General features: G+C 44.9%; 1 protein-coding gene across 1 annotated transcript in view; it reads right to left on the bottom strand.

Moving 5' to 3' along the window:
• The window catches only part of SCRN1 (secernin 1), a 31,340-nt gene extending 25,299 nt beyond the window's left edge, over window positions 1-6,041 (bottom strand). The window contains exon 1 of the mRNA XM_014537031.1: window positions 5,882-6,041. Coding sequence (XP_014392517.1) covers window positions 5,882-6,040 — 159 coding nt within the window. The 5' untranslated portion in view covers window position 6,041. The remainder of the gene's footprint in view (window positions 1-5,881) is intronic.
• Between the last annotated feature and the right edge of the window lie 8,205 nt (window positions 6,042-14,246).

Genomic DNA, 14,246 nt, shown 5'->3' with positions numbered 1-14,246 from the left:
GGACCAGGGCTGGAGGAGAGGTTGGGATGTGTCCCATGATGCACGGTGGCACAGCATCCTCAGAGGGGACCGAGGGGCTTTCACAAATAGCTACATATTGATCCATCCTACGCTGCAACCCCAAGAGGAGTTGTTAAAAACTCAGAATCGACAGAGAAAGACTAAAGAACATAAAATAAAATGCTCCCATCTGCCAACCGTGCAGCTGAACGAAAGCCGTGTAATTTTAGAAACTGAGGAATTGTGGGCTGGGGGACCCGATCTCTTCCTCTTGCAGTCTCAAGCGAAGTGAACTTGACCTACAGTAGATGATAGATGGACAGGCAGACAAGTGGACAGACTGAGAGGAGGGTGGACAGATTGGAAGGGAGGACCACCTAGAAAAATGGGCCAGCTGGGCGGGTGTGTGGGTGCGTGGATGAGTCATCAGGATGACTTCCTGCACATGGTTATTCTCAGAACCCGAGCTTCTGGGACTCAGCACTCAAGTATAACATTTCTAGGAAAACCACAGGCTGTGCGTGTTTAAATTGTCATGAAATGGCTGAGGAATAGGAGGGTTTTTGTGGGAAGTTCTCACTCCTCATATAGAAAAAGTAATTTCTATATGCTAGCGAGGGCTGCTATGAAAGTAACATGATCGTTATGTGGCTCACAGGCCCAAACGTGGAAAAGAGCCCGTCACTGTGTGCTTGGAACAAGTGTCAGGTGCGACTGCAAGGGAATGAGAGGCATGCGCCCGAGTCTGAAAAGCAGATTCGGGAGCACGTGCGAAAGAGCGGAGTTTGGGAACTGAGACCTGGGATCACGGAATCTCTCAACAGTAGTCAGTTCTTTAAAAGGGGGTGGGTGGGAGAACAAATATCTCAGCACAGTGTTCTCCTTAGAGTTTGCATAGTGCTTCACATGTCAGCTCACGTGCTTCACAAAAAGCCCTGTCGCCGTGGGTGTTATGATCTCCAGCTGGCAAGTGAGGAAACTGAGTCTCAAAGACCCAAGATTCAGTAAATGGGAAAAATGACACTGGAACCCAGGACCCTGCCTCCTGGGCCAGAACTCACCCCCCCTCCCCCAGATGCAGGTGATGGTACATTTCAATTGATTTATAATGTCATAAAGCGCTTCGTGTTCACAGATGATTGGCAGGCTAGAGGGAGGAGGGGTCTCGGTGATGGGGCCTTGAAGGATGCATAGGAGTCTAGCAAGTGGGTGACAGGAGGGGAAAGGAAAGACATTCCTGGCAAAGGATAGAAAAAGCAAAAGCACAGAGAAAGACAGGTGTGCTGTTTGTTCAAGAAATGGCGAGCAGCTCAGTGTAGCTGGGCTGATGGTGTGGGCTGTGAGAGGACAACTATGACGATAGAAAAGTAAGCAGGAAATTGTACAGCGTCTGTGGAGTTCAATTACTACAAACTTGACCCCCGACCCAGAGATCCTGGATGGAAGTGTATCCATGGCTACGTCCGCACATGTACAGAATGACTTGTGTGCAATGTTCTTCGTGGCTATACTTCCTAGACTAGCCAATATTCCCAGTGTCCACCACAGAGGACTGATTAAATAAATAATGGAATATCTCCTCAATGGACTACTGTCAGCTGTAAAAAATTATAATTTCTATGAACAGATAGAGAAACTCTTCAGAAAGTGTTATCAAACCAAAAAAGCAAATTGTAGACCTTTTCTAGAAGTTTAACATTATATATTTAAAAATCAAGTTTCAGAATAGTGTATATAAAGTTACTTTCATGGAAGAAAATAAAAGGCTAAGTATTCATATTTATGTCCAAGAAATGAATAGAAAGCGCTACATAACAAGGAAATCTGAGTAGATTGGGATAAAGGAGAGTAAGACTTCTCCCTGGAAACCTTTTTTGTATCACTGAATCGTTAAACCACATCAATATATTATCTATTCAAAATGTAAAATTACATTTAAAAGCATCTTTACCCAAATGAGTTAAAAATTTATGTTCACACAAAAAGCCTGCACACAAATGTCTCTGGCAACTTCACTCATAACTGCCACCCCTCCGATGCAACCAAGATGTCCTTCAGCAGGCGAAGAAAGCTAAACTGCGGTGCATCAGGCGAGGAATATTACTCAGCACTGGAGAGAAAGGCATTACCAAGCCTGGAAAAGACGCGGAGAAACCTTAAATGCATATGACTAAGTGAAAGTGACAATCTGAAAAGGCGACAGACTGCGTGACTCCAACTAGATGACATTCTAGGAGAGGCAAAACCGCGGGGACGGTGAAAAGATCAGTGGCTGCCAAAGGCTGGGGGAGGGAGGATGACGGGATTTTTAGGACAGGGAAACTATTCTGTATGGTCCTGTAATTAATGGTGGGGATGTGTCATTATACATGTGTCCATAAAGTGTACAACCCCAAGAGTGAACCCTAATGTGGCAATCCTGGCTCATCAGTTTTAAGAAATGTTCCACACTAAGGCAAGGTGTTCATAATGAGGGAAACTGGGGGTGGGGTGGGGGTGGTGAGGGGTTATATATAGGAACTCTCTGTACTTTCTGTTCAATTTTCTGTAAATCTGAAACTGCTCTAAAAATAAGTATTCATTTGGAAGAGAGAAAAGAAAGGAAGAGTGAGCAGGGGGCCAGCTGGGAAGAGTTCTGAAGGGCACACAAATCAGACTCTCATCCTATAAACACAACACAACATTTTTAAACAAGGCAGTGACAGAGCGGTGGTCTGGGGGGCGGGGGGGAGAGGGGATTCTGGTGACCCTGCAGGGATCCGACTCCAGGACAAAGAGATGGGGCACCAATAAGCAGATTATGGAAGGGGGTTGGGTCTGAACGGGATGGGGCCGTGGGAGGAGAAGGGGACACGGGAGAGGAAGCAGCAGGACTCAGCGACAGCTGTCCCTGTGCATCAGGGATGAGTGGGAAAATGAGGGTCATCGTTTTCTAGATTAAACTCTGAGGCAAACAGTGGAGCTGTTAGAGTCCATGGAGCAAATGAGATGGGAAAATGAATTTGCTTTCGGACATGTGAGGTTATTTTACCTGCAGAGTCTGGATGTGGAAATATACGGAGGCAGCTCAAGCCACAGAAGAGAGGTCAGGGGTGCCTGAGACACTAATCCTGGGGCGTATCAAACCACACTGACTTATGCAAGGGGACAAAATTCAACCTACAGTGTATTTTAGTAATAATATACCATGGGCTAACCAGTGAAATAACCTATTTCTTAACATGATTGTAACCACTAGACTAATATATTAATGTATTTAGCCTATCCCCCAAGAAAGAAAACAAGTTTTTCTAAAGTTATTTCAGACATATTTATATAGTGGTCCCCCTTCATCTGCTGGGGACACATCTAGGACCCCCAGTGGATGCCTGATAGTACCAAACCGTATAGATACTATGTTTTCTCCTATACAAACATACCTATGAGAAAGTTTAATTCATAAGTTAGGCACAGGACGAGATTAACAACAATACTAAGGGTAACATAGAACAATTAAAACAGTACACTGTACTAAGTTATGTGAATGTGGTCTCTCTCTCAACATACCTTATCGTACTGCACTCCCCCTTCTTCCTGTGATATGTGACATGATAAAATGCCTTCAGTTGAGAGCTTTCACCTTTTCACCTAAAGGAAGCACTTCGCGGCCTCCCTTTAGCTTGTCCCAGTTGCCAGCATCACTACTCCGGCGCTTTGGGGCAGTATTAAGTACAATAAGGGTTCTGTGAACGCAAGCACTGCGACGCCAGGACAGCCCGAATCTGGATGGCTACTAAGTGACTGAAAAGACCTTTAACAAAATGTGACACCTATTCCTTAGGTGTTTTTACTTTAAGGCACTCAAAATAGGAATCGATGTGTACTTTCTAACATGATAAAGCTCTGTGAATCTCAGACCCAAAGCCAGCATCTTACTTAATTGGGAAGGTTTAGAGCAGTGGTTCTCAACCCTCTGGCCCTTTAAATACAGTTCCTCCTGTTGTGACCCAACCATAAAATTATTTTCGTTGCTACTTCATAACTGTAACGTTGCTACTGTTATGAATCGTAATGTAAATATCGGATATGCAGGATGGTCTTAGGCGACCCCTGTGAAAGGGTCGTTTGACCGCCAAAGGGGTCGCGACCCACAGGTTGAGAACCTCTTGTTTAGAGGCTGCCCCACTCAGGTCAGGCTTAAAGGCCTAGAGACCCACTCTGTCCACCACTGTTGACACTGAATCCAAGCGATAAGCCCATCAGACAAGAAAATAATTGGAGATTTTAGAGCAATCAAACTATCTCTATTTGCAGGTGTTATAACCATACACCTGGTAAACCAAGAGTCGATGGTAAGAGCTGACACAGCCAATAAAAGAATTTTAATAAAATTAACAAAATACAGGAGTCATCATAAAAGTTCAACAACACACTAGGAATATGGAGAAGCAGGCGTTGTCAAACATTGATGGTGGGAACGCCAAATGGTAGACCACCTTCAAGGAACTTTGATTATATTTTATAAAAGTGCATACTTATTTACCCTGTGACCCAGCAATCCCATTTCTAGGCACCGATCCCAAAGAAATACTGACAAAACTATTTTACTTAAGCTCCCAAAATAGAAATTGATGGATAATTTTTTTAACATAACAAGAAAATATAAACCAAGACCAGACCCTGTGGGAGACAAAGCGTTATTCACTTCAGCACTGTCTGTAATAGCAACACACTGGAAAACAACCCACATTTCCAGCAATATGGGATGGATTAAACTCTGATACAACCATAGAATGGAACCTCATACAGCTCTAAATGAGGAAGAGAGGACATCTCTGTATGCCATATGGAGGGATCTCCAGGATCTGGTTTTAGTTGAAGAAAGCAACGTGGAGAAAATTGTACTGTGCATGGCATGCTCCCGTTCACCTGAGAAAGGAGGGAAAGGCCTGTATGGACAGGCACATGTAGTTTATTACATATATGTGTCGTTGTTTTAATGAAAGAATAAACCAAAAAACTTCCCAAACATGGTGACCCACAGGAGAAACAGGAAATGAAGTAAATGAGGAAAACAGAAGCTAGACTTCTACGAGTCTACAGGCATCACTCGTTTTATTGTGCTTCACAGATGTTGCTTTGCTTTGTTTCTTGTTTTCAATTGCAGTTGACATACAATATTTTATTAATTTCAGGTGTACCCATAGTGATTAGACATTTATCTAGCTTACAAAATGATTACCCCGCCGCCACCACCACCTCTATCAGTCTGGTACTCAACAGATGTTGCATCTTTTACAAATTGAAAGCCAGGCATTTCGCCAGCAAAAAGATTACATCTCACTTTTATCATGATACTCGCTCTATTGCGGTGATCTGGAGCCACACCTGCAATATCTCCAAAGTATGCCTGTACCTTGTTCTGTAGACTTGACTTTGGAACCATATAAATATTTTACTTAATCATAAAATAAGGGCCATAGCAATAAACATAGAATTCTCCATATGACCCTGTTTTTTGTTGTTGTTGTTTTTAATATATTTTATTGATTTTTTACAGAGAGGAAGGGAGAGAGATAGAGAGTTAGAAACATCGATGAGAGAGAAACATCGATCAGCTGCCTCCTGCACACCTCCTACTGGGGATGTGCCCGCAACCAAGGTACATGCCCTTGACCGGAACCGAACCTGGGACCCTTCAGTCCCCAGGCCGACGCTCTGTCCACTGAGCCAAACCGGTTACGGCATGACCCTGTTTTTAGGCTATAAACAAACCTAATGGAGTCAACAGAGCCAACATGACCGTTCAGACTAGTGAGCAGACGTCATGGAAGAAGGCGTGCTGGGCAGAGCAAGAGAGAGAGAGTGAGGGCTAATGGAGAGGCTGCAGTGCATCACTCACCTCCACCTTGCTCTCGGGTTCGTGATCGGCAGCCGGGAAATACACGACCTCTTGCACTTCATCCCTGGGCCGAGCGGAGTTTTTCCCGAACACCACCAGACCGTCCTTAGCACGAGGCGGGAAGGCCACCAAACAGCAGCTTGGAGGCGCTGCAGCCATCCTGAGAAGAGAGCAGAAGCCAGAGGCGGATGGGATGGGAGCGGGTGAACGGGGGACACGCCACCCGGGAGTTCATGGAGCCTAGTTCACCAGCTCAAAGGGTTTAGTATTGAACTGTGTGCAGCAGGCTCATTTTGGTGAGATCCCAGCTGGCAAGTGACGGTGGGGCGCCTGGAGTAGAATTACGAAGCCACGGAGACCAGATACCGTTTAGTGCTCCGTGGGATTAAACAAGCTCAGATCTGCAACAAACCGCAGTGCCAGCCAAAAGCGCATGGTGTCGGGGACAGGAAAGGAGGCTATTGTTCCAGGCAGCAGACGCACACACATTGCAGTCTGTCCTGGCACTGGGACAAGAAATCAACAGACCTTGTCACAGTGCCCTGCGCAAGTGTCTCGGATCTAGAGGTGCATAATAGATTGTGGGATGGTGACAGAAATGGGTCTAGGTGGAAAGAGACTCCCCCTTTTTATCTAATTCTACTCCATCTCAATGACAGAACACCCCAGCACCTCCGCCTCCCCTCCCACCTCTCCCGCTGGCTTGTTCTCTTCTACCTGGTCATGCAGCATCTTCACTGCTTGATCCTTCTCTCCTCCTTTGATGTTCTTTCCTCTCTGGGAAAAGTCCTCCACGCTCAGAGCTGCCCTTGTCACTTACACACCAGTGGCCCACCTGTTTAACTGCAGCTCAGTCCTCTGAGCTCCCCTCCCAACGGCCTATGGGATATCCAAACCTGATCTCATCATCTTCCCCAAGCTGGTCCCATGTCCAAGGTTCTCCATTGCAGTGGCCAGCTCCACACCCAGCCCACAAGAACACCAAGACCTCAGGAACCATCTTACCATCTGCTTCTCCATTGCCTGCCATACCACCACGCCCTGTAGGTTCCATCTCCTACATCTCCATGGAAACTCACCACTGCTCTCCATCTCCACGACCACCCCCTGCACCAAGCCCCGCCATGTCTCGCCTGGCTCACTGCAGTAGCCTCCTAAGGGATGACTCCATACAGCTATTATACACCACCACCCCTGCCCCAGACATTGAAGCCAAAGTGGTTTTTTTTTAAGCAGGAAGATGTTTTCCATGTCATCCCTACTTGAAATTCTTGATAAGTTTCCCATGGCTCTGAGACTAAAGACCAAAATCTGATCAAGTTCATGCCGCCTCCCCAGCCTCATTTCCAGCCTCGCCCCTCCACTCTCTCAACGCTAGCACCCTGGCCTTTTGCCAGCTCCTGCAAACTCCCAGGGCCTTTGCACAGGCTGTGCCTTCTCTCTTGAGCACCCCTTTCCCTGCTCCCTGCACCAAAACCATCTGCAGAGCTAACTACTGCTCCTGTACATACCAGCTCAAATGCTCTGCTCATTTATGTCACCAGATAATACAAACAATCAAATCTAAAATATTTGGGTAACTATTTTATTATCAACAACCAATACTTAGTCTCCCCACCCCCACCCCCAAAGTCTAAGCAATAGGAAGGCAGGGACCATGTCTCTTTTGCATACCACTGTAAACCCAGCTCTACACAATGTCTTCTGCGGGTAGATTTTCAATAAATAATGAACAGGTGTCCAGTTCTCCTTTCTTAATAGTCCACCAAACGGAACCAGACTCTCTGCAACTCTTTCTCCCCACCACGCCTCTGCCCCTGGCTAGAATGAACGCCCTGCTCTTAGTCTTCGTGAATATCCATCCAAATCTGATTCAAAATCCCTTTCTTTCAGAAAACCGTCTATAAAGAACTCGGTCATTTCCTCTGCATCCATAGCACTCATGCATCCAGTCTGTTCTAGGATAACGTGCACCTGTTGCTTGTACATATACTGCTTCCTCTTCAAGTAAAGCTCCCTGAGGGCAGGGCCCGTGCCTCCCAACTAGAGTTGCTCTTTCCCCCACCCCCTGCTATTATCTATTGAGCCAACTATCATATTTGTGTCATTATTTACCCAACTTAAATATATTTTATCTTACAAACCCGAAATATAAGTGAGAAGTAAAGCACTGTTCTCAGAAAAGCAACTGGGATTCAAAACTCAGCGCCACTACCCACTAGCTGTGTGACCCTGAGCAAGTCACTTTACCTCTCTGAGCCCAGGTTTTCTCTTCTGCAAACGTTGTGCCCCAGCCCACAGGTTTATCAGGAGTGTCAAATGAAATGATGCTTGAGAGCATATTTTTGCAAACCCTGGAGGCTACATGAGTATAAGATATTTTGTCTGGTTTTTCACTGTTAAAACAGAGCAGCATCTCAAAATTTCTGTTGAGCAAGCCAGTCAAAACCAACTCACCTCACTCATAACAGGGCAGATATCAACTTGCAGAGTCAGCAACATTCTAGGTTTGGAAACATCTTTGTGAGGGACCGTATTGCTCCGTCTACTTCCAGGCTACTTCAAGTTAGCCTGTACTTGCACACCCGGGGCTGTCAGAGTTCCTCCCTGCGTTGCTCAGGGCAGCCTCTAAGTCTGAAAATAATTCCCTCCCAGCTCAGAGAAATAGGCCCTCTCTGCTTTGTGAGAAAGAAAAGGCAGAATGATAAAGAGACTCCAGTTCTTTCTCCCCTTAACCTTTCCCATGTTCACAAAAACTGCATTATCTTCAGACTTCAGGGGGGCGGGGGAGGGGGGAGAAAGAAACAAAGACTCTGTATGTCCAAGAGAGACCTAGAATAATTATAAGATAAAGTGCCTTTATAGAGCGTCCCTAGAATTTGGGGGTGGGAGGAACTACTGACTCAGCCAAATAACGTGAAACAGACCAGGAGGAGATGAGATGGAGAAAGGCCACATTTACCTGTGCCCGTTTGCCTCTTGTCAGTAACATGACTTCCCTTCCTCCCCTATTGTTGGGCCAATTCAAAAGTACTGCTGTCTCGTCTCTGAGGAAACCTGACTTTATTTGATCCCTAAAAATAGCAGGGATCCCCTGGGCGGCAGTGATGAGCTGTGTCTGTAGAAAATAAATAAAACCCACAGGGCTTTTGCCAAGCACCTCCTCTTCAGCCAGGACCCCTGCTCGGTCAGCGAGACTGAATCATTGGGTCACTTGACCATGATGAGGATGTAGGCAACGGTATGTGGGCCAGGGAGGCGGAATTTTGGGAATGATTGGGAATGCCAAAGGGGAGCAGAACTTTGTCTTTTTTTTTTTTAAGTGTAAGATCAGTGGTTCTCAACCTGTGGGTCGCGACCCCTTTGGGGGTCGAACGACCCTTTCACAGGGGTCGCCTAAGACCATCGGAAAACACATATATAATTACATATTGTTTTTGTGATTAATCACTATGCTTTAATTATGTTCAATTTGTAACAATGAAAAGACATCCTACATATCAGATATTTACATTACGATTCATAACAATAGCAAAATTACAGTTATGAAGTAGCAACGAAAATAATTTTATGGTTGGGGGTCACCACAACATGAGGAACTGTATTAAAGGGTTGCGGCATTAGGAAGGTTGGGAACCACTGGTGTAAGATGAACCAGCAGCCTGTGTATCACATCCAGCGGCAAATTAGCCAAAGCTATTGTCCATTTCTTTTTCCTGGATCACCATTCTACACACGGGAGCCTCGGTGATGACTTAGCTAGATTCCTTCCTAGTCTCTACCAGTGCCGTGCAAGGAACTTCCTACAGTGATGGGAATGCTGTGTCTCCACTGTCCAGTATGAGCCACGAGCCTCAGGTGGCTACTGAAGTGGTTAGTGTGACTGAGAAACTAAATTCTTAATTGTATTACAAACTTTAATTAGTTTAATTAAATAGTCACAGGTGGGTAGTAGGATGCCTATTGACCAGAGCAGTGTTACAGCTTCCCAATAAAACCAGAATGAAGATTTTCATACTGCTCTTCCCCATGATCCCAGAAGGACTTACGTGTGAAGTCCTCCACTTACTCTAATGGCAAGATGTGCTCCCGTCCATATAAAATGTACTGCATAAAATGCTTTCATCATTTCTATTTGGCTTCGAGAAACAGAGTACAACCATTAAAGAATGAATTTTCCATTGTAACTACTTCTACTTAAACCAGCATTAAAACCAGAAGTGAAGCCATGCCTGATGGCTTTGTTTTTAAGTTGTTTGTTTTGAGGAGTAATTCTGGGGGCCCAGAGGTTGGGGTGGGTGTTACACTATAGGCTTGGAACTGAACCCAGGTGTGTCAAAAAGCAGCGTTTTCCAAATGGTATGTTGTGGCCTTTTCTTGGGTTATGAAATCATCTGAGTGGATAAGATTTCAATTTAGGGGATAAGATCAGCATTTTTTTTAAGAGAAACATTTTTAGAAAGAATATATGATTTCACATAGTAAGGATTAAGTGTTGGTACAAGAAACTTTATGTTCGGGTATCAAAATATAAGTGTGATGTACTGGGTTGAAATACAATATTTCTCTCTTACTGTGGGTTTCAAGCAAAATTCTTTAAAAGCAATGGGCTTATTCTACTCACTAAGGCTTCTTTGTGCTAAATACCCATTAGGATTCTTGCCAGGTTGGCAATAAACTAACAGTTCCAATTAATGAAACACTCCAATTGAACTCCCATAGATGGCCAAACTGACAGCCATTTCCTACAAAGCACTTGTTAAGAATATGTTAAAGTACATTTATCTGTACGTCATGCTAAGTGGAATAAGCCAATCGCAAAAATGCAAACACTGTGTAATTTCACTTACATGAGGTTCCCAGGGTAGTCAAATTCACAGAGACAGAAAGTAGGATGGTAATTACCAGGGACTGGGGGAGAAAGGTGGGAGGGGGAGATGTTTAACGGATTTAAAATTTCAGTTTTGCAAGAAAAAAAATTCTACAAATTAATTGTACAACAATATGAATATACTTAAAAACGGTTTAGATGGTAAATTTTATGTGACCTGTAATTTTTAAATTGATTAGCCACATGTGTCTAGAGGCAATGACACTAGGCGGTGCAGCTTTACATATTGTGCCATCAGCCAGGGTAAAGGATCCTCAAGCTCAATTTCTAACCATCCTTGTCCTCCTCGTCAAACTCCTTTCAGGATTCAGGATTCCTCTTGGGACCCGGATTTTAGACTCCAGATTCCCTGGATCCCACAGCACGGGAGCTGCGTCTACCAACATTCGTCCTCCGACTAAGGAGAGGAGGTGGGTGCAGGCGTGGGGGGCTGGAGCACAGGACCCCTGTAACCAGGAGACCGCTTACAGAATGTCTAGACACGGAGGCAGGAAGCTGCCTGCGAGAAAAGGTCTTTGTCCTCAAGTTCAGTGAGTAGTCATTGAGGGCTGTGAATGCTCTGGGGGGGGGGGGGCCTGCAGGCCTCGCTGCCCTGCCTTTCAGCTCTAGAGTGTCCCTCATCAGTCACCATATCCTCTTATAAGAAAGCCCTGAGTCTCCTGAGAGGGAGAAATGACTGTCTTTCTAAGCCAGTGATGGCGAACCTTTTGAGCTCGGCGTGTCAGCATTTTGAAAAACCCTAACTTAACTCTGGTGCCGTGTCACATATAGAAATTTTTTGATATTTGCAACCATAGTAAAACAAAGACTTATATTTTTGATATTTATTTTATATATTTAAATGCCATTTAAAAAAAAAAAAAAACCAAAAAAAATGAGTTTGTGTGTCACCTCTGACACGCGTGTCATAGGTTCGCCATCACTGTTCTAAGATGTGGGCTTATTAACTGTCTTGCAAATCACTGTGGCGAAGTGCCTTTACTTGTGCACGGCCATGAAACCCAAGTGCCCAGCGAGGCTCGCGTCCTCTCCCAGCTCCCAGCTTCACCGAGCAGACTGCAGACGTTTAAACCCTATGTCTGTGACGTCCCAACTTCCGGAAAAGCACAGAAGAAATTATTTTATTATCTTACTTATTGATAAATTCATTCTTTATTGATCTTCCTGCTGAACTGAAACTAGGACAAATGATACTCCTGTATCAGATTATTACATTGATTTTTCTCTCGTGCCTGCTATTGGAATAGGAAGGGATAAATAAGGTGTGTGGGGAAGGGATTGTCGAACTAAAAATGGGGTTGTCAGCACCAGCTGCTGAAAGGCTCCTACATCAGCTCAGACTCCTCAAGCTCTGCCGGGAAGGAAGACCCGACAAAGTTCTGCACTGAAGGCTCGAGGTGGTAGAGCACACAGCTTTCGGAGTTCATTAGAGGGGACTGTTAGGAGCCAGTGATTTCCAGCTTCCGTGAGGCAACGCCCAGACTTAGGAACTGTCTAATGAGGGGCAGACTGTGTGAAACCAGCAGGCTTGGATCTCAGCCCCGCGTCACCTTTCTATAACAGGGAGAATGACAGGGTTGTGGTGAGGTTTAAAGGGGCGGAAACGTGCAAATAGTATGAGGTGCTCAGAATCCCAGCTGAGTCAGAGTGAGGACTGAGTCATCTTGAGGGTAAGAGAAGGTACATGGGACGGCTGTTTGTCAAGGTCTGATCTGTCCAGGCTTCAGAAATGTGACTTATTCCTTGCGGCGTCGAAATGTTCTTTCACCTTTTGAAGATTTCCTTCACTCTCACTTGATGCCTTTTAAGAGCTGCTTAATATTCCCTTTCTCTAACTTCAAGTGCAACACCTACCGCAGTGCCAGGCGTCAGCTGCCATTGCTCCGAGCAGCTGGGGGTGGCACAGGGGTGGCAGGCTGCACCTTTGGTTTGGCCCACAGTGGAGGCATAGAGAGTGGGTTTTCTAATCTGAATATAGCAGCTAACACATCTAGAGATTTTTCTGTATAAATTCTGGCTTCTCTTGAAAACTTGAAAAGTCTGGCAACAGTGGGTCCACATTCTGCACAACAGGGAGACTGGACTGGGGTAAGGGTGCCTCTCACGGGCCCCTCCATCCCTGACAGCGGCCAGTGAAGCGCCACCAACATCACCCTTGAGCTATTGTGTGTGTGTTTTTCCCCTCTTGTCAATGTCAGGTCAATTGCGCTAATGCATCTTGCCTGCTTGGCCCCATGTGCACAGGGCAAGGGAATGACACACTTTAGAGACAAAGGGGCCTTTGTTTAGGTCCCGACTCCACCCACTAACTGTGAGAAACAGCAGGTTATGAACTGATTCTGAGCCGAAGTTTCTGCATATGAACATGGGACCAATCCCTACCCACAACGTACCACTCATGTTTACCGTATGAAAAGCACCTAGACCTGTGGCGGTATACAGTGGGCACTCAATAAATGTTCACTTTCCTCCCCCCACTCCTCATGGTGATGCGTTTGCCAGTTTTGCACCAATCCCTACTCTGCTCCTTCACCTTCTCACCAATGGTTGGCACCTAGCACATCAGACACACTCCCATTCCAAAGTGTAACTAAAATGTGCGACAAGAATCAAAGTGGCACGGTGGAGCTGCTAGATCAAACACACATGACACCATGGGGTTGCAATCAGTCAAGTCCAGACTATGAAACACTCGTGGGGACAAAGCTGGTTTCTTCAACAACTACATCAGAAACTGCAAAGAAAAAAAATTAAGTTACTTAAGAGGCAGATCAGCCAACAGCAATGAATGGAACTTATTTGGATGCCAATTTTTAAAAACTGTACAAAAATTTTATAAGATAATTAGGAAAATGTGAACACTGGCTATTTGATGATATTAAGGAATTATTGTTCATTTCTCAGTGATAATGATGCTGTGGTTGTGTCAGAAAACAAAAGCCCATATCTTTCAGAGATATATACTGCCATATTTCCCAGGGAAATGATAAAATGAAAGTAACCCAGGATGAGAGGCTGGGAGCTCAGACGACACAGATTGGCTATGTAATAAAAATGGGCCATTAGTGGTTTACTGAGTACATAGTGGTTTACTGTATTGCTCTCTCTACTTTGGTGTATGCTTGAGATTTTCTATAATCAATAACTTTTAAAATGTAAAGCCCATAACAAGCTGTTTAAAATTCTTTTAAGGTTAGAAATGGCATTGGACTTATCTAATACAGAGCATTTTTTCTTGGAGTTACTACTTGTATCTATTTGGGTCTCCGATATCTCTTTGAAGAAGGATTATTGGGGCAGGAGGCATGGAAAGGGACTTCAGTTTGGCTTGCAATGTTAGTGCCCTGAGGTGCGTCCCTGGTCCCCTCTACCTGGCCGGCCTTCTTTTCCTCAAGTTTTAAAATGTATTTTCTGCTCATCCTTCTGTGAGCCCCAAGAGGGCAAGGACTCCTGTGTAAATCTTTAGTTCCCTGG

Source organism: Myotis brandtii, unplaced genomic scaffold (assembly GCF_000412655.1).
Source record: "Myotis brandtii unplaced genomic scaffold, ASM41265v1 scaffold17, whole genome shotgun sequence".
Taxonomy (NCBI): Eukaryota; Metazoa; Chordata; class Mammalia; order Chiroptera; family Vespertilionidae; genus Myotis; species Myotis brandtii.
Note: the sequence above shows the minus strand (reverse complement) of the source record. Positions and strands in the feature narration are given on the sequence as shown.